The sequence below is a fragment of the Alligator mississippiensis genome, chromosome 2 (genome assembly GCF_030867095.1).
Source record: "Alligator mississippiensis isolate rAllMis1 chromosome 2, rAllMis1, whole genome shotgun sequence".
NCBI lineage: Eukaryota > Metazoa > Chordata > Crocodylia > Alligatoridae > Alligator > Alligator mississippiensis.
This window is the reverse complement of record NC_081825.1, coordinates 150,515,647-150,541,877: the sequence shown is the minus strand read 5'-3', so window position 1 is coordinate 150,541,877 and position 26,231 is coordinate 150,515,647. Positions and strand designations below refer to the sequence as shown.

The 26,231-nt window shown below is 43.0% G+C and overlaps 1 protein-coding gene across 7 annotated transcripts in view; it reads right to left on the bottom strand.

The window, feature by feature from the left end:
- Nucleotides 1-15,614: 15,614 nt before the first annotated feature.
- Nucleotides 15,615-26,231, bottom strand: part of AFF1 (ALF transcription elongation factor 1) — a 241,207-nt gene continuing 230,590 nt past the window's right edge. For 6 of the 7 annotated variants that reach the window (XM_059722270.1, XM_019488145.2, XM_059722273.1 and 3 more), the window contains 5 exons: nucleotides 25,391-25,462; nucleotides 24,740-24,833; nucleotides 24,585-24,628; nucleotides 22,264-22,493; nucleotides 15,615-19,174 (listed from right to left, as the gene is read on the bottom strand). In XM_059722270.1, coding sequence (XP_059578253.1) covers nucleotides 19,053-19,174; nucleotides 22,264-22,493; nucleotides 24,585-24,628; nucleotides 24,740-24,833; nucleotides 25,391-25,462 — 562 coding nt within the window. In that variant the 3' untranslated portion in view covers nucleotides 15,615-19,052. Of the gene's footprint in view, nucleotides 19,175-22,263; nucleotides 22,494-22,774; nucleotides 22,848-24,584; nucleotides 24,629-24,739; nucleotides 24,834-25,390; nucleotides 25,463-26,231 lie in introns of those variants that run through there. The other variant, XM_059722274.1, reaches the window with a different exon arrangement.

Here is a 26,231-nt window from a genome sequence, read left to right as displayed (position 1 = left end):
ACCTTCCAGCCAAACTTCAGTGTCTTTTTTTTCCCTTCCACAGTCAACAAAACAAGAGTCCAGAGGGAATAGCTCTTCACCCAATTCACGCTACAGCTTTCTACCTAGTTGGTAGAGCTATATCTCTGGAGTCTTCTCAAACCTATCTCAGGATTAAGTAGCATTAAAGTGGTCCTCCAAATGTTCAAGAAATGATCCTTAGCCTTAACATTGCCTTTGACACTACAAAGCTGAAGGAAACAACAGACGGTAAGAGACAGAGAAAACACTCCCTGCCTTGCTGGAAGCCTTTAGCTCAAAGTCCATAAAAAGACTTGCTCTGGCATTGGATTTTCAGCCCATACCAGTGCTTCTTAGTTCCTTTCCTTGACTTGCATGTCCCTCTCATAGGCATTTTCCACAGCCTTCTTTTGGGGCTCTTTTTCTACAGCTCCTTGACAAGAGGGCTTCTTAGATTTTCCATCCTTGGTCTCTCAGCACCTCCCTCATTGGGAGACTTACAGGCAGCACCTTAAACAGTTCTGGTAAGCACAGAACAACCGACCCCGTCTCCCACTCTTTCTAGAACTACATCTTTTGGAATCCCTTAAAACCAGATTTTTCACTTCCTACTACCTGCACTCTAGGAATGCCCATATTGAGAGCACCCATGCTTAAAGAGCCACACAGATTTCCAGCTTTTTTCCCCTAGGTACATCCTCTTGTAAACAGACAAAAATTAACTATTAGGTTATAATTAGATGTGTCATTGAGGCAGATTGGATTGTCCCAGAGTTTGACCCAGGTCAAAACAGGCATGGTTGGAATGTTAGCACAGTTTATCCCACTTACTTCTGAGGGACTTGAAGCATAACAATGAACTTGCATGTGTTTAATTAAGTGATGGTTTCCTTTTATTTTTTGAATAGTGTATGTTATAGCCATGTTGGTCTAAGGACATAGGCAACCAAGGTTTCATAGTAGCTAGGGTCAGGAGGGACCTGAACAGATCATCTAGCCTGGCCCCCTGCCACAGGCAGGAATGAATGCTGGGTTCACAAGACCCCAGACAGGTGATCATCCAACCTCCTCTTGAATTTGCCCTAGGTAGGGACGAGGACCACTTCCCTGGGAAGTTGGTTCCAGATTTTGGCCACCCTAACTGTAAAATATTGCCTTCTGATCTCTAACCTAAACCTATTCTCCATCAGCTTATGACCATTGTTCCTTGTCACCCCAGGTGGTGCTGGGGAGAAAAAAGCTCTGCCTATTTGCTGTTGATCCTCCTTGATGAGCTTGTAGACAGCCACCAGGTCCCCCCTCAGCCTCCTCTTGCTGAGGCTGAACAGGGTCAGGTCCCTCAGTCTCTTCTCATAGGGCCTGTCCTGCTGCCCTCTCACCAAGCGGGTGGCCCTCCTCTGAACCCTCTCCAGGCTGGCCACATCCCTTTTGAAGTGCGGTGCCCAGTACTTGACGCAGTACTCCAACTGCGGCCTGACCAAAGTCGCATAGAGGGGGAGTATCACCTCTCTGGACTGGCTTGAGATGCACCTTTGGATGCATGACACGGTGTGGCTGGCCTTGCTGGCTGTGGTCTGGCATTGGCGGCTTACATTCATCTTGGAGTCAATAATGACTCCAAGATCCCTCTCTGCCTCTGTGCTTTCAAGAAGGGAACTCCCCAGCCTGTATGTATACACCCTGCATTTGTCTATGTTGAACCCCATCCTATTCTTGTCTGCCCACTTTTGTAGTCTGTCTAAATCTAGTTGCAGTCTCTCTGCCTTCAAGTGTGTCCAGCTCGCCCCATATCTTAGTGCCATCAGCAAACTTGGACAGCGTGCTTTCCACCCCCTCGTCCAAGTCGCTGATGAAGTTGTTAAAGAGTGTGGGCCCGAGGACCGAGTCCTGGGGTACCCCACTGCTCACATCTCACCAGGTTGAGTACAACCCGTCTACCACTACTCTCTGGGTGCGCCCTGTCAGTCAGTTTCTTACCCATCCAACTGTGCCGGCATCAATGCCGCAGTCGCTTAATTTACTGATGAGGATGGGGTGAGAGACAGTGTCAAAGGCCTTCTTAAAGTCTAGAAAGACTACGTCCACAGCAACACCATCATCCAAGGATTTAGTTACTTGGTTGTAAAAGGCAATCAGGTTGGTCTGGCAGGACCTGCCTTTGGTGAACCCGTGCTGATTGTCCCTGAGCATGATCCCCCCTGCAGGCCCCCCACAGATATGCTCCTTGATGATCCTCTCCAAGAGCTTCCCGAGCACCGAGGTGAGGCTTACAGGCCTATAATTACTTGGGTCCTCCTTTCTCCCCTTCTTAAAAATAGGGACCACATTAGCCAGTTTCCAATCCCCTGGCACTGGGCCAGATGACCACAAATGCTCGTACAGCTGGGCCAAAGGCTCCGCGATGACCCCTGCCAGCTCCCTCAACACCCTTGGGTGGAGGGCATCTGGACCTGCAGATTTAAAAATGTCTAGCCCTTCCAGAAGTAGTCTCTAACTACATCTGCACTGACTAAAGGCTTGATAGAGCTATCCCCCAGATTGTCCCTAACTCTAGTAGGTGGGATATCCTGGTCCCTGTTCAGGAAAACAGAGGCAAAGAAACTGTTAAAAATATCAGCTTTCTTGTCTGGCGTGGCCACCAGATTACCGTTTGTGTCTTGCAGGGGCCTTACATTGTCTGGTGCCCTCTTCTTGCTCCCAATGTACTTGAAAAAGGACTTTTTGTTGTCCTTAATCCCGGACGCTAGCCTGAGTTCCATCTCTGCCTTGGCCTTCCTAATAGCCCTCCTACACTCCTGGGCCGAGGAGGAGTACTCCTCCTTGGTGATAGTTCCTCCCTTCCACTGGTTGTACGCCTCCCTTTTAGTCCTCAGGCATTGCTGAATGCCCTTGCTGAGCCAAGGGGGTCTCTGAGCACTCTAACCCACCTTGCTTCTCTCAGGAACTGTTATCCTTTGGGCCTGGAGGATCGCCCCCTTAAGGTACGACCATCACTCGTGGGCTCCCATCTCCTCTACCTTCTGGGCCCTTAGTGCCTCCTCCACTAGTCTCCTAAGCTCATTGAAGTTTGCCTTTCTGAAATCAAGAGCTTTAGCCTTGGTGTGAGCCCTAGACGCCCTGCGTTGGATAGTGAAATCCAGCACGTGATGATCGCTATTGCCCAGGTGGTCAAGGACCTGCAGTCCCCCCTCACCAGGTCATCCCCCGTGGCCAGGACCAGGTCCAGCAAGGCGTTACACCTAGTGGGGCTGTGCACTTCTTGGATAAGGTGAAGGTCCTGTAATACAGCCAGGAACCTACGTGAGCCTACGCAAGTAGTTTCTACGCGAGCCAGGAACCTACACGAGCGGTCAGACCTGACTGTCTGCTCCTCCCAGCAAATGTCTGGGTAGTTTAGGTCACCCATGACAATAACATCCCTTGACCTAACCGCCTCCATAAGCTGACTGGAGAAGTCCTGGTCTAGCTCTTCCCCCTGGTTGGGTGGTCTGTAGTAGACACCCACTGTAAGGTCCCTTTCGCCATGCCCCCCTCGTAGTTTGACCCATAGTGTCTCTGCCCCACCCTCCTTTAACCCAAATCTAATCCTTGATGATGTGAGGTGCTCTTTGACATAGAGCGCAACACCCCCCCCCCCTTCCTCTCTGTCCTGTCTCTTCTCTATAGGTGTACCCCTGAATGCCCACCACCCAGTCATAGGTAGGGTCCCACCAGGTTTCTATGAGCCCTACTAAGTCTGGGTTCTTACTTGCAATCAGGAGGCATAGATCCTCCTGCTTACACCCCATACTACGAGCATTAGTGTAGAGGCACCTGAGGCCTCCTGAGGGTGCTCGTGCCTTCCTCCCACTCCCAGGACAGTTGTGGCCCCCTGCTCCTCGGACATTGATACTTACCTATGCTTCCCTTCCTCTTGTCACCCTGCGTGCTGGTGAAGCATCCTCTCCTCTCAAAGTGGCCCCTTCCCCCGGCGAAGCTAGTTTAAAGCCCGCCGTACGAGATCAGCCAACCTAGAAGAAAAGATATGTCTGCCATTAGGGGAGAGGTGAAGCCTATCCCACCCCAGCATGCCCTCCTTACAAAAACATGGGTCATTGTCAAAAAACCCAAAGCCTGCCTCATGGCACCGGCTCCAAAGCCGCCGGTTAACCACATCAATGCAGGCCTCATGACGCCTACCCCGTCCACTTACTGGGAGAATGGAGGAAAATACCACCTGAGCTCCTGTCCTCTTCAGTTGGTGTCCCAAGGCCTTAATAGTCCTCCATGGTTCTTTGGGTAAATCAGGTATTTTTTATTAGACCAACTGTAATAGGTCCTTTTTTTGTGGAACCTGGGAAGTAGTCCTGCAAAACAAGTTGATTTGGAGAATGGGGCTGAGTGTATATCTAGCAAATTCACAGATGACACCAAGCTGAATGAAGCTGCATACACTCTGGAGGGTGGGGCTGGGATCCAGAATAATCTGGATAAACTGAAGAAATGGTCCAAAAATCAACTCAGATGAAATTCAGCAAGGACAAGTATAAAGTCCTGGAATGGAATAATTGCAGGCACAAATGGAGACTGAGGAATGATTGGCTAGGCTGCAGAAGGACCTGGGTTTACAGTGGACCATAAACTGAATGACCCAAGAGCATGCTCTTGTTCCACAAAAGACCAACCTCATACTGAGCTGTAGTAACAGGAGTATCACTTGCAAACCAAAGCAAGTGATTCTTTTGCTTTATTCAGTACTGAGGAAGCGTCACCTAGAATACTATGCCCAGTTGTGGGCCCCCATACTTCAAGAGATATGTGGACAGATTGGAAAGAGTCCAGCAGAGAGCAACAAAATGATTGAAGGCCTGTAAAACAGGACTTATTAGGACAGGCTGAAAAAACTAGGATGATTTAATCTGAAGAAGAAAAGACTGAGGAGGAATTTGATATCAGTCTTCAAATATCTGCAACTATAAAGAGAAGAGAGATTCTCTGTGACTACACGGGACACTACGCTAGGAGCAATGGCCTCAAGGTTGCAGCGGAGGAAACTTAGGTTGGAGATTACGAAGAACTTTCTGACTATGAGAGTGGTTAAGCATTGAGAGAGGCCATTTAGAGAGGTAGGTTAAGTAAGCTGAGTTTCCATCCCTGGAAGCTTTCAAGAGCAAGTTAGAAGACAGACACTTGGCTGGAGAAGTTTGGTTAGGGATGATTTTGCTTTGAGCAGAAGGCTGGAATAGATGAACTCATTACTCCCCTTCCAGTCCAACTTTCCTATGATCGTGTGAGCAATTGATTCAGATATTCCCTGTTTTACATCAGCCTTTTTAGGGAACCCTATAACATTCAATTAGTATTTATTGAAATGCTTAAATGTTTCAGTCTCCCTTTAATTACACCACTGTCTTTAAAGAGGGGACCAAGACAGCTGTGGAAGCCTGTTTCTATTTTACCCATTTGATTGGATTCCAAGGAATTAGCTTCAGTTCAGGATTTAACTAGCTCTTAAAACTACTTTTCCTCCAAAAAAGCTGATGTCTCTTGCTTGGAATTGCTCTCTGCTTACAGAGAAGATGTAAACCCCCCTCCCCCCCAAGAAACAAAAAACCCAACAGCTCCTAATAGGGTTTAGTGATCTGAGCTAGATAGTGATATGGCTTTCCATGATGACTTACCTCACAACTGCAATTCCCTTTAAGAACTGCCAATGTGGATCCTCACATTATGGCAGACTCCTACCCCAAGAATTGCCAGCTCACCTTTCAGTCAGCATGACTCTGGTGAGCACTCCAAGGCGAGTGTTTCCCCTGCTTTGCTCCATTAAGGTATCCCTCATCTACGGTTGGGAGCCTATGGGCGAGGACTCAAGAGAGGCCATGTACTGGTTAAAATGATACTATATACAAGTGAAACTGACACCCAAGGGCATAACACAGCCAGTGCCCATGGCGGCTGCCACACCTAGTGGCAGCAGTGACCTCTGGTTGCCACCGCAATCACAATTATGTGGCTGCCTTCCCAAGTTGGTGCCTGGGGTGGCTGCCCTGATCACTCCACTCTGGTTATGTCACTGATGAAATCCGACAGATTGTCAAGAGTTTTCTAGCTGTTATTTAAAAGTCCATGCTTTCTCACTGGGCAGAAACCACCTTCCCATGAAAATGGGAAGAGCAGCTAGAAAGCATTCTGCAGTAGTAGTAATAGGCCTTAGGGACAGGAGTTCGGCCAAACTGTATGGTGGGGTTTTTGGTATTTCTAGGAAGTAGTTGGGTTTTTAAAATTTAAAGAAAATAATACACAAGCATACATGCCCTCAGACCCACAGTACATACTAAACCCAATGTCCTCCTGGCATGCAGAAAGATATTTCAGGATTAATGCATGCACTACAATATTTGGCCAGTAGAGGGCAATAAGAAGCCATGACTAAACCATTCATTCCACTGTTGGCTAATCGTGTGTTGCATTTAAGCACCCCACACAATGGGAACTCATGGGTCTGGTCTCTTACAAAACAGCCTTATGTCAGTAGCTTATTTTTGTTCTGCCCTGTGTCGCTGTCATGCAAACAGGTTACTTGGTTATAATTAGTGTCCTTTTAAATCTTATTTTGCTGTTGTGGAATTTCAATTTAGTAATTTCAGCCTCTTCTTGGTCAGTAGCTGTGGGAAGTGGGCACAGCACATGTTTTCTGGAGGTTCTAGAACTTTGTTGGAAATTAATTTCTTCAAGTAATTTAGATATTTTTTCCTGTTTGTAACTCATCTGCACACAGAGCTTATGGAGTAAAGTAACAAGGAGAGGGCATCAGAACCTGGGTCTCAGTGGTTGACCTAGGGTTTGCCCACATACTGTTCATAATTAAAATCCAGTTTTGTATGCAATATTCATAATCTGATGGTCAAAGCTTTGAGACTACTCACCTAGATGTTGATGTTCTCATAGTCTGACTGGTTGGCCTAAACCATGGAAGCTAATTTTGCTTTCAGATTTAAAGAATCTCTTCCGAGTTTGAAATGGGCTATACAAACAGGCTTGTGCACACAGGAAACAATGAAGAGCAGGGGACAGGCCATACAACACTGTTTCTAATTAGTTCAGAGAAACTCTTAAGCAGATTTTTTCATTACCAAACTCAGTTTTTAGAAAGTTTCAGGGAGCACTCAACATTTCCATAAAATGGGGATTTCATAACTTTGGGATCTCTTTCCTCAAGCTGCTTCAGCATGTCCAGCAGGGTTTAACAACATGTTTAAGCATCTTGTTTGGCAGTAGTGGAAGCAAGAGTAAGAAAGACTGACATAGGCAAGTACAAATTTCCCTTGATTGACCCTGGTAACGTGTCAAACTGACATAGAAAAACTACTTGTGTAGGAAGGAGCAAGTACTTCAGTTTCCTTACCCCTTCAACCTTTGCTCCCTCTACTAACAAGGGAAGCCATTGTGACAGAATTGTATAATGTGATCACCACTCTTCCATTAGGACCTGAAGGGAGATTCATTGCACATTGGGCCATCATTCATCTAGCAATAAAACAGTCAATTAACCTGTTCAGGATAGATTAGAACCAACAACCTGCAGATGAACAAGTTACTCCCTGCTTAAATAGAGCTTTGTAGCATAACTTTTCAGCCCAAATTATTGTGCATAGCTTTTTCCTTCTGATACATGGTATACAGTTTTGCAAGCATAAATTTTTTATTCTGGATGCTCTATTTTAATCTTTTTCTGGCTGCTTTTGTCACATCTGTATTTATTTAACAAGCCTTCACATGTTTTCTTGCCTGGAACTGGCAGAGGACATAGCACTGGTAGCCAGGAGATCAGATTTTTATTTGGAGTTCTTTCCTGGCTCTTGTCAATGAATTCAGGGTTGCTGTCACTTCACAGCATTTTAAAGTGTTTGGCTTCCTACGCAATTTCACCTTAAATCTGCTCCAGTAAAAAGGATACACCAGTGACTGGAATTTCTTCCGTTGTCTTCCCAAGAGGGTTTGCAGTGAATGTTGCGTTATAACATTTTTTTTAAATTATAAAAATAATTGCTTTTTCCCTTTAACCTGTGCCCAGTAATTTGTTTTTTATATAAAGCAGCTTAGACTGGTTTTAACATTTTCCATTGGAACAGTAATATGATCTTTTAATTGGGCAGAGGCATTGCTGGAGCCAATGCTTACGTACTGCTGGCCTGTTAGAAGTCCCATGGAGATGATAAAGTACACGTGCAGTAAACTTTGAAAGAAAGCAAGCATGCAGGCTTCTGGCTGCATGTCTCACTTGCAGAGGTGGCCCTAGCCTGGCAGTGCACCATAGAACAAGTTATCTGATGCTTACTAAATTAATGATCTTGAAAATTAATGCGGTGAGCAGGAAACTATGTGGTTATAACTGTGCCTGGGTGGGGTAGAGAGGCTTGGTTATGATTACACAGCTAGCAAGAAAAAGCTTCCACGTCTTAATTTTCTTGATGGATGATGGTTTATGCTGGCCCAGAACCACAAGTAACTCATCTCCACCCCCAACCCCCCCAACAGTTTCCAACGGTGAAAAAATAGGACAGAGCAAGTCAGCACACCTAACCCAGCATGAGCTGTTGGGATAAGCCATCTACTGTTTGGACACACCCTAAGCCAGTGTTGTGACTGAGTAACAGCCAGCAAATTACACCAAAATACATGCATTTAACCACTGCATAGATCACCATGCATTACTCCAAAAAGCTGCAGTTTCTTCTAGGCCCTTCCAACGACAAGGCTGGTAGATGGTCATTTAGCCCAGATGCAGGATATGCATTTCCTACACCATCCCAGACAGATCCCTGCCCAGCCTCTTCTCAAAAACCTCCAACAAAGGAGAGTCCTTGGCAGTATGTTCCATTGTTCTCCTGTTCTTATGGTTAACAAAGATTTTACTTAGATTGAATCTAAATCTCCTTTGCTGCATTTTAAACCAGCAGTGCTCCAACTTCTGGCCCTGCAGACCGGATGAGTGGTATGGGGCCAGTCCATGGGCCGGATTTGGTGCAAGACCCATGGGGCTGGATGACCCTAGTTTTAAACTCATTGCCTCATCTTGGTTTCTGTAGGAGGGGAGAACAGTTTTTTACTTTATAGTAGCCTTTCAAATATGTGAAAAATGCTACCCTGCCCCCTTGATCTTTTCTTCAAAATTAATATATCTAGTTCCCTCTCTGTTGCCTCATAGGGCTTGCATTCCAACCTCTTATCACATTGTTTCTGGATCTACTATATTTGCTCTACATTCTCCTTAACATGGAGTGCCCAAAACTAGGCATAGAATTCCATCTGGGGCTTAACAAGTGTTGAGGAGTGGTGGTCTCACTTCCAAAGTCTTGCAATACAATGGTCTGATGCTGGATTGGCCAATTCTAAGCCCCTGTGTGCCCCCTTGACCTTCACTGTATGTGTGGGCACCCCTCAAGGCCACAGCCTCCCCCAGCACTGTGGGCTGTAGTGTGTCAGCCCCTGGGATTGGACCAGGAAGCAGAAGCTGGAGGGGGAGCTGGGAGACCTGACTCCTGCTGTAGCTGGAGTGATGGGGCAAGTAGCAACTGGGTGGGAGCCCAGGGGCTGTAAATTAATTCCTTCCGGGTCACATTCAACCTGTGGGCTGCCACTTGGACAGCCTAAGTCTAATACAACCCAAAACCACAGATGCTTCTTTTGCAAAAGCAATGCACAGCTAACTCATGTTGAGTTTGTGATTCAGCCCCCACCCCAAGGTCCTGCAACTGCCAACCACCTTCTCCTCTTGTTTTTTCTTCCTCATTTGTAAGACCTTATGTTTTTTATTTTAATTTCATTTTTTGTTATTAGCCCTATTCTCTAATTTCTCCATTCTGCAAATGACTGCAACTCCCCAACCAAAGTTTAAACTAAGTTCAACAGGGGATGGGGTTGCGGGAGGTGGAGAGAGTCTAGAACCTACAAACTGTGAGACACGCAACAGTACATCCCAGGTAAGTACTAAGGGGCCCAGTGGGCATCAGAATGGGGGGCACCAAAGGCACCATTTGGAGGACTCAAGTGCCTCTATACTAATGCTAGGAGCACGGGGAACAAGCAGGAAGAACTCGCACTCTGCTTGCAGATAATAACTTTGATTTAGTGGGGCTAACGGAAATATGGTGGGACCCTACCCATGACTGGGCAGTACACATTGAGGGCTACAGGTTGTACAGAAGGGACAGAGTAGGGAGGAAAGGGGGCAGGGTGGCTCTCTATGTAAAGGAGCATTATACATCTATCTTAATCAAAATGGGATCAAAGGAGGAGAAAGTTGAGACATTGTGGGTTAGGATACATGGAGATCGAGGGGAAAGGGACTTGGTGGTGGGGGTCTGCTACAGACCACCACACCAATAGGAAAAGCGAGACTTGGAATTCTTGAGGCAGCTCCCAGAGGCCGTACAGTCTAGGGACGTGGTTGTCATGGGGGTCCTAAGCTACCCTGACATCTGCTGGGAGGAACAGTCAGCCAAATCCAACCATTCACATAGGTTCTTAACCTGCATGCAGGACCTTCACCTAATGCAGGACATATATGGACCCACTAGGGAGAACACCCAGGACGCCTGTAAGTAGAAATTTAATGTAGAAATTTAAGCTCTAGTTACTTTCACTTAAGAAAATATTTTCAAATTTGCCAATGATAACCTGAAAAAGAAATTCACTGACTGCAGCTAATCCTGTTTTGATGAGGGAAAGTTTATGTATTCAGGACAGCTATTCCAAGGGATGCTGATGGGAAGCTGTTATCAAGCTAACATCAGACTTAGGAAGCTAGCCTAATCAGAGCTAGCCTCAGACTTAGGAAGTGAGACACCCCTGCATTTTTTCTGATGACCCAGCTCTGCAAAACACTTAAGCCAATGGGATTGAAGCAAGTGCTGTGCTGAAGCAGGCTAATAAAGCCATAAGGGGAAGAGTTTTGTTTCAACTCTTGAAAGTCCCAGCAGTTTTGGTGTCTGGCTTTCACATCTGGGTGAGATCACTCCATTAACACGAGTACTGCACAAGTAGCCAAGAGAGGATTCACAACACAGTCCCAGCAACAGGAAGTAATAGAATACTCTGTACTTATTGCACAAGCTCTCCAGCTATGCAGCTAATATTCCTGCAAGGCAGGGAAGTTATGACTGGGGAGAACTGGAGTACAAAGGGGATGAAGAGGACTTCCTCAGTCCAGACAACCAATGATATTTTCCTACTTTTTTTTTTTTTTTTTAATGTTTACAGCTGACCCCCAGGCATCTCTCTCATCAGGAAAATGGAAAGACAAGTCAAAATTGCATTGTTTAATATAGATATGTATGTACACACGCATAGCAATTCATCCATGATAGGGAGAACAATAAACAAAAGATCTGCGCACAACTTTGGAGATATCGTTCACATACTTTTTACCCCCCTTGTTTGATCACAGTTCTGTTTTTTTTAAGTTTCTTCAAAGGACCATACAAAGCAGCTAAATCTTATTCACAGAAGCCCCAGAATGAAGATTCGGTGCTGAAGTAGTTAAAAATACATCCGTTTTCTTTATTAGTTTCCTTTGCACATTTTCCCATTAATACCTGACAAGATGAAGCCTCTGAAGAACTTCAACTTTCAAGGAAGCCTATAGGAGTCAAGGGCACTCACCACCTCTCAGAGTGAATGGTTATGGCTGTGTTAAGAATGGCTGATGATAGAGAACTGGTACATTATTCCACAAGAGTTAAAGACAATTTACTTTAAAAAGAACAGTTTTGAATAATAAAACCAATATTTGATTCAACCTAAAATAACGTGATATAAACAGACCAAAAAAATGCAAGCAACCCTGCATGATAACATTCCTCCCCATCCCCCTCACCGAAATGAAATTAGGAAAAAGATAGCTGAGCAGACATGCAGTACTTGATCAATGTGCATTCATAGCCTGGATAGTTGGCAACATTAATACTGCCTGTGCTAAGAGGCCTGTTACAAACATCCATTTCACAAAAGAAAGCATTCATAAGACCTTCACTTTTTGCCCTCATTCTGAGATTAGATCAGACTGATGCAGCTTGACTGACTAAAGGAATATCAGAACTCCTACACCCCTAACTCTCACAGATTTCTAAAAGAAAGCTAGATAGCTCTCCATGCCATTTAAAGTAGCTAAGAAAGCTAATGAAAATAGCTCAGCATTTGGAGTCTATTCTGGCAAGCAAAAAGTTTACAAGTTTGACCAGCTTTAAGAAATAGCTTCCATTTGTGACATATCATGAATGGAATCCAAACCATGACAAATGCCGAAAACATTCCTCATTTGGACAGAAACTTATTCAATTTGCAAAACAGGAATTTAAAAAACAGGCATCAGTTGGATTTAATTTCTTGGTGACTCAACAGAAACAACCAATTTTGCCTTGTTATGAGATGAAACACTAGACCCAAAGAAAGGGTGGGTGGGAGAGGAACTCAACCTTAAATTTTACTAAGTTGGAGGAGAGGAAAATCAGTACCTTAACAACACAGATCTCCACACAATGGATAACAAGGTGGTGCAATAATATACATATAAATCTGAGCTTCAGGAACAGAGTTTAAAGAAACAAACCCAGAAATGCTGCTGCTGGCCTAGAAATACTGTTGCTTTGTAGTGGTCATGGGGGTTACCAAAAGTGCAACAGACACAAAGCATAGGCTGCCAGTGAGATATTTCAGTGTCTGGAGACGAGCACAAGACATCCAACTATATTGCAGTTGTTTGGGTCTACAACTAGAAGTATTACTGGTCTCCAAAAAGGAGTGGGAGAAGTCGAGTCCAAGAAGATGAAGATAGAAAAAAAATCCAACTATAAGATGAAACAAACAAAAAATAAATTATATACAATTTCAAAATTAGATTTGGTCAATAAATACATCAAGGAACAGACATGTCTCTAAAATAATCTTTAAGTTATACTACCAGGGATATTCTCCCTCATGAAAAGTCAGGTGCATCTGACTGGACCCACATTCTCTCCAGCAACAGACTTCTCTGCATCATGCACATTTTGTCCAATCTACAATTTCATCTGTTGCTTTTAGCTAAACATGATATTAAACTGCAGAGGAATTTTGGCATAAATATTTTATACTAAGCAGGGCAGAGGATAAGACTTCAAGCTGGGGAGAGAAAGAGAACAGATTACCTAGGAAATTATAAAGTTTACCCCCAAGTTAATGAAGTAAATTCAGGTCAGATCTTGATTGAATACTTTTGGCAGGTATGCTTCCTATGCCACCGCAGGGGAAGTACCAGCTGCAGGCACTTCCCTATGCTGCTGGGGAAACAAGTAATAGCAACAGCCAAAACCAAAAGCCCCCCTCCAACCGGCAGCCAGGTCATTCCAGCCTGCAGCTGGAAAAGGTAGCCTACTCCTGTCATTGAGTATAAATAGAAGTTGTTCCACTGACTTTAACGGAGCTGATCCCAGGTACTTATGTGGAAGATCTGGTCCTGCTGAGATTGTTTCCCTCCCACTGACCGATACCCATTGGTGGCTTTGGTGCTGCCCTGTCTGGAGTCCAAAGGACTGTAAAGAATTATAACAATTAGCAAGAATTATAACAATTAGCAAAAATCATGACTTTACTCAAAAAAAGAAAAGAAAAAGAAATCAAGTCTTCAACTTCATGTCCAACAGATTTTGAATGCTGTATTTAATGCTTCAGGGGGGGAGATTAAAAAAAAACAATGGTGGAAGTGATTTCTCTTGTTTTTACTTTAAAAGGGCGGAAGATACCCTGTTTTCCTACTTCATTTGCCATTACATGATTTCTCAGCTGCTCTATACGCTAGGTTTTCCTCACATGACTACTCCCCCCCCCCTCCCCCCTATGCATACTGGCTTTTCCCAGTGTTTGATATATACTTTGGAAAACAATATATAGGTTTTGGAGTGGGACATTCATTTTCTGGGTTCTTTGGAGAAGGGCAAAGGAACATTACTAGGTCAACCAGGTTAATAGAACAGCAATTTCATATACAGGTTGAGTGTCTCCAGAAAGAACCAGTAAGACAGAAAATAAGCTAGCTTAAAAGTAGAAACCAACCCATAGTACCAAGGAAAAGGGGGAAAAAAAAGGCATACGCACAAAAATGGATTAATGTAAAGCAGACTCTGTAGGAATGCCAAACCCAAAAGCAGTTTTCCACGGGGTCTTTACTGAAGTCGTGTGAAACTGAAGTCAATCTCTGGGCCCAGTTCTGACTACTGGAAACAGCAATGACTTCACTAATACCCTCCAGGTTCACACTAGCCTGAGCAAATGCCAAATAGGGTTAATTGTGTCAGCTGTATGGTTGGTTATAGCAGCATGACCTGTTAGCTGGGAGCATGCACTTCAAATGTTAAAACTGCTTTTGCATTTCCTACTTCAATACAAGTTTTGCCTTTGGGATTTAAAGCGTGCAATGAAAAAGTGCATTTGCTTATAAAAAAAACCCTTTTAACTTTTAACTATACAATTTCTGTAACAGCAACAAATCTCATAAATATCTAAACAGGGTTCAGGAGCTACTACATTTGACATAATACATAAAAAAGGTGTTCACCATTAGGAAATGCTCTCTTTTAGGTGCAATGACAGTTGCATACAGGGCCTGAATTATACATGAGTTCTCACAATAGTGCATACAGATACGTGAAATCCTTCTTCCAAGGAAGGATTACATTTTTAATGCTAAATCGAAGGGGAGAAAAATCCAATATGACCATATGACCAAAAATGGTGTTAGGCCATGGAAAATAACTGTAACCCAGAATCGGTAAAGAGGTGCGTCATTAACAGACAATGACATCTGAGCGAGCTCTCTGGGCATGCAGTGAAAAGCTGATGCTGGGGATCATAAGATGGCATCATAAAACCTGATTGGAGAAGGGCAGATTTCTCCTCCCAAAAAGAGTGTTTTAAAGATATGATGCAATGATACAATACAGCTAACCAGTGCTTCCTCCCACATCATGCCTTGTAACAGTATATTTTCTCACAGACAACATGCACCATTTCCCCCAAAATTCAGCTGCTGGAAATTGGGGTGTATACCATAAACGGGGAAATATGGCAATAGCAGTTTCTGCCCCTGCAGGGGGGAGAGGAAAGTTCTTTTTCTTTCTGCCTTTCAAAAACAAGGTGTGCGTCTTATTTGGGACATTCTGAGAGAGAGAAAATACAGTGTTCATGACCTGTGTATTCCAGACTTGGTATTATTGCTTTCTCAACTCATTTGTTACAAGGAAAATGACTGTGGGCTATTACTGCATGTTAAATGCTGGTTTGCTCCAACTTGTCACAAAGTCCCCAGCATTCATGTCTTTAGGAAGCAAGGTTGATGTCTACATGTTGCAACTCTCTAGCCACACAGAACCTTTGAACTTCAAGTCAAAGGTTCTTTACCAAAGCAAAATGGCAATAAATTTCAAATATGGAAGGAACTCAAAAGAGCATTTTCATTACAGCAAGCTACACTTAAATAAATTAGAAACGAAAATCATCATCACTATGCAAAGAGAGAGAGAGAGAGATTGCAAAAAAACTATTTTCTCTACAAAAGGCCATAATGACTCTTCTAGCAACTCAATGAACAGGCTATGTCATTTCATGTTTATTTTATTACCCCACATGAATTAAATCAATCAGTCTGAAAATTCATCACACACAGGGCAGGAAAATAAATGTTATTTACAAGATGAAAAAATGCCCCAGAATAAATTTAAAATATACAGATTTATAATGGGAACCAAGGGGGAAAGGAGAAGACAAAAACAAGAACAAGGGCTTTGCCTTTAAAAACAACATTCCCATCAAACTTTGACTTTCAACTACAGAAGAGATGCATGGCTCCAGCATGAATGGGGCTTTCACACTATTAAATAATGGCATCTTTGAAATAGAACATTTCATGATTTAAATACATTAATTAATTCTAAATAAATATTGCCTACAAGGAAGCTGCTTGGCTACCACAGCTCCCTTCTCTTCTTTCCTTGCAGGGCTCAGCCACCACCTGTTTTCTAAAATGGCAAATGATATTTAATTCCCCCCCCCTTTTAAGCGCTTGATCCAGAGTCAACAGGAATCTTCCCCTTGAATTCAGCTTGCCTCAGACTGGATGTAGTTTGGAGCATGGGGGTATTTCTTCTTTAGTATTTATACAGTCCCTTCAAAGGGCAGCTTTCTGGTTTGTAGCTTACAGATGATCCCTATACACCACTATCCACTTACAAAATGAAAGACTGAAAATAAACCACAGTGTATGTGATGAATTGACTATGGGCCCAATATTGTTCCCATCAAGGTAAATGTGAATTTTGCAATTCACTTCACTAAGGACAATTCAAACTCTATTACAGGACTTAGATGCCACATTATTTTACTCCACTGTTCATGAATAATCCTGTAAGGCAGCAAAAAACAACAGTGCATCTGCATTACCGGGATCTTTTTGACAAGGACTTTGCTTGCCCATTCCCTCTAGCTGGCTTTCCTGAGGGGAAGAGTAATAAAGTGCTCAAATAAGTGGGTCAGGGAAGGGAAGGCCACTTGATCCAGAAGAAGCCCAGAGGGCAGTCAGAACCAGAGTGGCACATAAAAGCGCAATGTATGACTGAAAACTGCTTCCTGATGAGTTGGACTATTTCATGTGGAATCTGACATGGATAGGCATAATGCGATGCAAGAGGCAGAATTAGAAGGAAGAACCTAAACTGAACCTGATTTTAAGAAAAGGGGAGGGTGAGGGGCCTTGTGGGGCCATCTAGAAACCCCATGATAAATCCAAATCCACCTCTGTCCTTAAATCTACCCCCATACTTTTGCATTTCTTCCAAATTCCCAAATGGAATCTTAACTTGGATGGAAGTGGAAAGCCTTTGCTAAGCAATAGGTCTTTCTTTGTCCCTCCTCAACTGGGAGACTGCGACCAGCTTCATTCCAAGACAAACAGGAAGAGCATTTCATGTCAGTATGCAGGCTCTAAAAAAGTGGATCTACAAGGACTTCAGTTCTGTTTTCCTCCCCACACTGTCTGAGGATAAAATTTAACTTAATCTCCGAGTGTGGTATTCCTTCCACAAGGTTTATTCAGGTACATGTAATTCCATGAATTAAACTGGTGGAAGAGATGCAGAGCTAGCTTCCGCTGAGTAGGTGGACTTATGCCTGAAATGAACTAATCAAGGGGGCAAAAGGACAAATGCAGAAAGGTTACAGCAAGTCTTGTGCAGGCAGAGAGTGTAAAGTCTTTTTTCTTGCTCCTGTAAAAGTAGAGCATTTCATTTACTCATCAGACTCTCTGAGAAAGTGCATTATTTCTCATCTACAAATGGAGTTTTCCTGGTTCACACTGCAAAAGATTGTCCCTGTCATAAACAGGTCAGAGGCAGGTCCTTAGAAATTTCAGACTTCTTGGCAGTATTTGATTTTAGTCAAACTCTAAACCCTAATGGGCACCTTGGAGAGGGAATACCACATTGCTGCAGCACATGCATAGGACCATCTCAATGTTGCGTGTGAATGCTTCCATCCATGAGGTGGAAAAAGCAACTAATTTACTGAAAAAGAATTTTTCTTCCTATAAGGAAAGACAATCAAGAAGCACAACTCCTTTGGGATATGATCTTATTCATCACAATTCACACCAGTTGAGTGCTCCTAGAGAGAACTTGAGGGTTAAGGCACACTACTTGATACACGGGTGGCAGACTGCTTTCATACACAAAAGGTACTCTTTGGGCAATGGGGGTATCTACCTGGATATAAAAATATTGTGGATGTGTTCTTCAGTGTTACGGCCACTATAACTTCAGAATGCAACTTATGGCAAAGAAGAGATACTTACAAATCTCACAGAATCACTATTCCCTTTCATGTTCCCCTGAAAGCAGATTTTGAGGTGCTGGACCCAACCTATAAGCTTTGTAATGAAGTAGGGGGCATCTGCCTGAAGCAGGAGACAATATTTCAGTGGCAAACTCTGTCCTCAGGTATTTCTTGAGTTGTGTGTGAAGATCCAAGGGCAAAATTTCCTGGTAGAACAACTGAGCAGTAGCAATTCCTCCCAATTTTGAGGTCTGCAACTTAGAACAATGGTTTGTTGCGACTGCACAAATATTCTGGCTGCCCATGACCTCCACACTGAACCCGATAAACAACAGTGATAATCCTCAGTGAGAACTCCCTTCCTTGCAGAGAAAAGCAGCACTATTAATCCCTGATCTTTATCTTTCCCACCAGAACTGTTTGCCTTCCAAGGCCTCACCTGAGTAATACCATAGTTGAGATAGTTTCAAAGTGAAAAGTGTGTGTGTGTGTGTGTGTGTGTGTGTGTGTGCGCGCGCACACATGCATGTGCATGCACAACAGTGATTTAATAGGTGAAATTGCAGTATTAAAGGCAGTGATGGCAATTATTCCTGGAGTTATTAGTACAACATTGGTTCACAAACACAAAAAATATGGTTGGAAAGTGGGCAAGGCAGATTGCTTTGCTGTCAACCATTTTAACATAATGCTGTTTGGTGTTGTTGAGGGTTTCTCTCTCTCCTGTCTGCCCCTCGACATGGGGAACAAAAACACATATTGCAGACTGCATCTGTTTGCAAAGGCATTTCTCTAAACTATGCTGGGCATGTGACCGTTGCAGATTTTGAGATGCTGCATAATTACTTCTGGAGGCAGATTTCCTTCTTGTCGGCACTTCTTCATTTGTGATTTTTGTCCTGCTGGTTATTCATCATAGAAATGTTTGTAGACCACCAATACATTGAACAATTCAGACAATACATTGCACTTTGTCCTTGTAAAGGAAGGCATCATCATCTCTTGAGGCCTCCCTTCATCTCTTTTCTTCAGGGTGGCCAAGTGCCACCCTAAAAAACACAGTTCAGTAGTTTTCCAGTGTAACCAGATCCCTTCCATCTTGTATTATTTCCCTTCCTGGCACTTTGAATCCAATGATTCGGCCAACCAGACTGCTTCTGAGGCTTCCAAAGTGCAAAAGAGTTCAAGGCATTAACCACCTTAAGCACCAGTTAAGGCGTATTTGTTTCCAGTCTCAGCCACTGTAAACCCTGTCTAGTGTAGTGTACCAGTTCAGTCATACTACCGTTCAGTGCCAGACTGCACACTGCTGCGCTGAGTTCAGCAAAAAATTCTGGAAAGAGGGGAAGGAGAAAGAAAATGTTTGGTTGGTTTTACAGAGAATACAACCGAAGGGAAAAGAGGTGCAGTAAGTGAAATGAGAGAATAGACTTTGTTGTCAGAAATGCTTTTACCATGAAAACACAATACTGTAGTACAGAGAAACGTAATAAGTGTACAGCCTACTTAATACCTTATAGGCTTCTTCACTCTCATGCTCTCACTCATATGCTCAAAATATAATTAAATCCAAAACATATGAGGTTGCAAAATCAAGCAGGCCAAAGATTAGGAAATGCCCGATTTGAGGTTGCCTGCACAGCCTTTTATCGGACCTTTTGAGAACAGTGCCAAACTGACCAACCTTCATTAGACATCTGCAAACTGGATTTTTTTTTAACAAAAGGGAAGGAAAAAACTAAGTATATTTTCCCCAATCCTGTTATGAGAAGACTCGAACACTGTATCTGAAATTCTGGGAAAAAACAGCCTGAGGCAGAAGTCCAACATGGAAATTTTCAGCCTGCACAACCTGAAAAGTTATAAGTAACCAAAGCTAAGTTCTTATAATGGGAAATACTGGGCAACCTTAAATACAGGCAGCCTATAGTCAACTTCTAAGCCTTTTAAATAGTGTTGGCTGGCCAGGGACTATTATGGGACCGTTCTCTTGCTGGAGACCTTCAGAACACTGTAACCACAAAAGAGAAATCATTGGATAGAATAATACCAGTTCTAAACACTTTGTGGACCTTCTTATGCTGTGAAACTTGACTAGTGAGGGAGATGCTTTATTTTCTGTTCTCTTTAGGTCCTTTAACTGGAATAAAGGATTGGAGATGGGGGGCAGTGGTGGGTAGGGGGCATAATGTGCCCTGTTTATTTTATCGTCATTCCCATTCCCCACTCAAATTTAATACCCGAGTAGAGATCACAGACTGCTGAGATCATTTGACACCCATTTATTTAATCGGTAATCTTAATTATTTAGGTCTGACAGGCTCCTAAAACATTATTATATCCTGAACAGTCTACATAATGGGTGCTCAATCTGTAGTTGGTGGGCCAGATCTGGCCACCTGGTGCCACATAATCTGGCCTGCAGAGAGCCCCGCTGGCTGTGGTCCTACGCACTACACTGGATGCACAAGGCAGTGTGGGGCCTAATCCTAGTGTGCAGGGGCTGAATGGGGCCCATGGAGCCTATTCCTAGCTGGACAGGGGAGACATCGGGCCCTGTGCTTCCCCTACTGGCTAGGATTGGGCCCCGGGACCCTGTGCCACCCCTACCCAGCTGGGATTGAGCTGTGGCCAGGTGGAAGCAATCCAGGAACTGATCCTCGCAGGCTGGACCTTATCTGACTTGCAGACCAGCCCTGCATCATTCACTTGGTCTACAGGGTCTAAACATTGGTCTACATGAATATTACTATCATTCTGTCAAGCCACTGGCAGACATTAATTTACATATGTGATGGGATCTTAAAAAATTCTATCCCTGTTCCCCAAAATTGTGTATCATATCATGCCAGATCTTGAACATCTGTTGCTGGGCTGCATGACATGACTATACCTCTGCCCATGTGCATGAACAATAAAGCTGTGCCATGCCACCTGATGCCAGTACAAAAAGTGAGAAACCAGGCACAAAGATGTGTTGAATGTGGAACATCTTTGTGGGTGTGTTGCCATTTTTATGGTTTATGTGATGAATTGGATGATGAACGTGTGGCATGTTACAATTTGTTGCATGATTAACACATTAATCATGCAATAAATGTAATGTCTGCCTGGGTCCCAAGGATATAAATTGTCTGGAGAGTATTTACGGTTTAGCATACTTGTGGATTATTTCCCTCACGTTAAGAAACCAGCATTAAGTGAATTTTTAGTTTGGCCTTAATCTGTCCAAGACTTCTCTTGCACTTCTTTTCAGGTTTTACACCATTCCTACTTCACTTTCTGGCTTATCACTGTAGATATACACTGTACCAAAGACTTCTAATCAGCTTTGTACAGAAACTGCACAGAAACTGCTGCCATGGATGCAAATGATCTAAGATGACAGCCAACAGCAGATTTAATTATTATTATTATATCCTGAACAGTACAGTACAGATCAGGGGTGCTCAACCTGCAGCTTACAGCCAGATCTGGCTCCCTGGTTCTGTGTAATCTGGCCTGCAGGGAGCCCTGCAAGCCATGGTCCTGTGCACTACATGGGATGTGCAAGGTGATATAGGGTTGGATTCTGGGGTGCAAGGGCTGAGTGACCTATTAGGTCACCTATTAGGTCACCTATTTTATTTAAAGGTGACCTAAATCTAAAAATCTCTTTCTTTAAATGTTTCTAATGGCCTATGGCCTACACTACTCAATATGTTTTTACATCTTAAAAATTTAATAAACTACCTAACTCTGTTCTTTTATTCCTTCCTCAAGTCTGAACATACGTCTTTGCCCTCTGCAGCTCAAAGAGTCATTTTCTAAAACCTATGTGAATGACTATCACCTGAGCTGCTCCAGGTCCAAGAGCTTTTCCCCCTTCTGCAGCAATGTACTAACTTTAAATAAAAATCCAGCTATATAGAAGTAAAGAGCATGTCAGACAGCAGAGAACACTGCTTACAAGAGCTTGGCCTACAAACAATGACTGTCTGCAGGACTTGGGTAGTCAGGGATTTGGGGATGTCAATGCCACTATTCTTAATATTTAAAAAAAAGTGAAAAAGGACTTATGACAAAGACGAATCCAGAAGTGACTTCATGGATCGCAAATCCATAGGATGAGAGAGTAAAGCGCAAAATGTTTTGCAGGTCTACTGTAAAGGGCTAACTTGGTTTTTGGCCCTTTGAAGTTCTTTCTCCCTTTCTTTCAAAATGGTGATGTCTCTAAAGTGACCTTCTAACTGAGACAAATGTCATACAGTGGCAACAAATGTGTTCAACCAACACATTAAAGTAACTTTAATCTTGTTTCCCTTAAACAAAACAAAACAAAAAACCCTTTAAGACAGTTTGCTTCCCCTGGTATTAGAAGTTAAAAAAAAAAAAAAAAAGCTTCTCCAAACACAGTCTGAGAAGCCCAAGGTGAAATCTTACCCTTATTCTTCTTGGCTAGTGCATCAGCCTGTTCCCAAATATCATATGCATAGAGGATGTAGGAAGTGATGTTGACATAAGAGGAAGTTATGCTTGGGATATTATGCGGAACGCTGATTGAAGACCCAATGCCACTGCTGCCACCGTTACTTGCATTTGAACCTGGCTGGGAACCCACAGAGCTGGCAGGTGAGGGCATTGGAGAGAGAGGAGAAGGTGTGCCTGTGCTTCTGAGGAAGAGAAAAGAAAACAAAGAGAGACAAAATGAAACACCGAGGTAACACTGAAATGTCTTGCCACAAGATACTCATATTGTCTGATCCTGGGTGTCTTGTGAGAGCATAAGTCAGAACTGTATATGTATCATATGCACCTGGCTCATGAGGGCTGAAGCATGTTCCACTATGTAAATGCATAATTGTATTTATGATTCAAGTTGGGGGTTTTTTGGTATTTATTTTTTGTTTGTTTGCTTGTTTTTACCAAGTGACTTGGGATTCTGGGTGCTCACCTGAGATGCCACTGAAGGGCATCAGATGGTGCTGATCTACCACTTAAGTCCCACGGTGAACATCCAAAAGCTTCTGAAAAAGTCTCAACTTGGTTATTCAAAGGTTTTGGCTAACAAATTCCACTTCATGCAGGCATGGTCCACCCATTTTGGATTTTGGACTATTTTTATAGGTTGTTAATATTAGAATATATCTGGCTACTACTTGGTAAATCTACTTTTAGCACAGAAGCTAGTGATGGAACAAAACTATGTGGCCACCTAGATCATCCTCCAGAGAAGGTGCCAGGTTATTTTTATGGTGTACTTTACGCTGCTCTATCCGGCCTAATTTTACATTACTCAAGTAGTGGGGTTTATATTACTTACCTTGGGAGTATTCAGTCTAATAAACACTACTGTGATAGATAGCAGTTGGAGCAATTACATTTTTTAAAGCTTCTCTCAACATGTACGGTACCAGTTTTTCTGAAAGGGGAATGTAGCTGGACATCCAGCTCATGCATGCAGTTGCCAAAATTGTGTGCGCACAAAACACCATATTTACTAGGGCTGTACAAACCTTTGGTCGCTAATTTGATTCGGAGGCAATTCAACCTGATTTGGAGGTCTGGGTTCCTCCCGCCCCCCAGCTCAGCGACTGGTGCCTCCTGGGTCTGGAGGGACACCCAGGTCCCCCTGTGGTGGATCGCCAAGCTAGGGGAGAGGGGGTCCCCCACGCACTTAGCAGCAGACCCAGAAGTGGACCAGAAGTACTTCTGGTCCACTGCCGAGCGTGTGGGGGATCCCCCCTGCCCTCCACGCTCCTGTGGGATGCTCCAGCCGCTCTACCATCTCAGCATTCATGAGCTACGCCTGGTACCTCAAGATATGTAGAAAAACCATTTAAAGCCGTGTCTATGGCTGAATCACTGATTCTCTGAATCAGAATCGAATCTTCAGATTCAGATTTGGCTGAATTGAATCACGACAGTGATCCGAATAGGCAAATTGAATCACTGTCCCCTGAATTGGGCTGAATCCGAATCAAATACCGCCCACTTCGCACACCCCTAATATTTACTTATGAACTGTCACTTAGATGCATATTGAGCTCTTTGGGCCATATCTGATTTGCATGTGTACTTGCATTAGCTCAACAGCTAGCTGGTTGAAAAATTGTTCTGTGTAAATTTTTGCAGTAGCTTTTATGTTGCTTTTTGTTGCCACATTTACAGTAACTCTCAGAGCCATAGAAAAATGACCAAAAAGCATTAATAATCAGCCACACATTAATTCCTATTAAAATAAGTTCTAACAGGTGGACAAATGAGGAAAAAAAAACCCAGCTAAAACCTAGAGCTCAACACATTACCACAAGTGATATAGCATGGTTTACAGAGAGGGTAACAGGACAATGGGAAAGGAAGATGCATCCAAAAGGAGAAAAATCCAACAGGTTTCATCTGTCCTCTGTATCCAGTCACCCAGGACAAGGATCAAAATAAGAGGGGCTCTAAAAGCTCTAAAAGCATACTGTACAGTCTTTATTTCCCTGATCCTTTGATAGGGTAATGTTCTGTATACCTTACAACAGAAGTATGTTATCTCTAAGAAAAATAAATCTCTCCATGTAAGCTGAGAGGAAGGAAAGAAATAAGCAGCAGATAAATACTCCTACTTTAAGAACACTGGTTTAGCTTATTAGCCAGGAAGATATGCAGTGCACTCAGCTGCCTTGGAATAAAGTCTACAGCTCAAAAACATAAAGGCTACTACAACTGGTTTCCATAAGCAAGAGGGCACTTTGATAAAAAAAATTAAATCATACCTTGCAACACATGGAGAAGGCGCTTGTGTGATTCTGGAAGAGCTCTGTAGCAAAGAAAGAAGCCAGTTACATTTGGGTGTGACAATGATTTACACCAGACACTCTAAGTTCTTTTCCACTGCCTATTTAGAAACTGATTAAACAATGCATTCTACCTTGAAGTGGTCATTGAGGATACGGGAATACTTTACTGCAGTGTCCTTTTTGTAACGAAACATTGCCATATGCAGAATGGACTGGCAGCGCATGCTGTGAACAAAAACAAGGAGTCAGTGACGGTACATATATGTTACTCCAGCAGTAATTAAATCTTACAGAGCAGGAGCACGTACGTGTGCACACACGCACTTTACTGTAAACTGGAGAACATTTGTACTTTCTCCCCCAGGGGTTTCATAAAAATAGCCTGTGAGAAGATCACCTCAGAAGAAAAAAAGGTATAGTATAGGACTATAGGTCATGCCTGCAGTATCATGGGAAATAATGCACAACTTCCACAACAGGTGCTACGGGCCTAACATACCCTGTATCTAGAGCTATTTTGAGCATGTTCAATTATGGTTTTGATTATGCAGCTCAAAAATCTGCACCAGCCACATGACATTCTACCCTCTATTTAAATAATTACGCTTTCTTGACTCCTGATATTTCCAGTTAGCTTAAAAAATTGTAAGAGCTGACTTGACTATTTTTTCCACATAAGCACAATTTCAGTTGAGCTTAACCCTTCATCCCACTAAACAAAAAGTCTTTCAATTAATCTGTTTTAGCTATAAAAACAAGCAGTGGAGAAAAAAGTCCCTTACCATAAAACAGCAAAGATTTTTTCATGTGCAGATGCTGAGGAGTCCGTAAAGGATTTTAATGTCATTATAAATCTATAAGGAACCAAAATTAAAAATGAATGCTATATTCAGCAACTAAGGAAGTGCAGTTCCTCAATTCATAGATACAGTACATTTGTGACAAGCTGGTGGAGCCCATTGGATCAGACACAAAACCAGGAAATCAGGGGTACTCCCAGCCCTCCACCTGACTCATTGTCTGACCTTCAGCTGGTCACATGACCCCTCTGTGTTTATTTCTCCATCTGTAAAATTAAGAGATACCTATCACACTTTTCTTACTTCACTAAGGTCCTTAATTCAGTGGGACATGATAAGTTATGGTGATCAATACTCAAGATGGGATATCTACCACACTTAGTTGAGCTACTGTGTGAGCTCTATCGTAATCAAGTCAGCTATAGAAGCTGCAAAAGTAACATAAGAGTGTTTTGCAGTCACACAAAGTGTAAGACAAGAGTGCATACTGTCACCTTCATCTATTCAGCATTCTAGCAAAGATAGCAATGAGAAAGTACTACTGGAAGGCTTTATAGGAGGGCCTCCATTATTAGCAAACAATATAATTAATTGCCTCAGTTAACTGCCTGAAGTACTACAGGATTTGGTCAATAGATTACATACAGCAAGAGGTGACTGGACTCAATATCTCAAAAACAAAACAATGACCATAGCAAAAAACAAAAACCAACAACCAAGCCTGGGAGAAGGAAAAGAGCCTGAGCGAGTTAAAGAATCAAAGTTCAGTCATTAATTGATATAACTCATGTAAATCAGATACTCAAAGGATATTAATCATGGT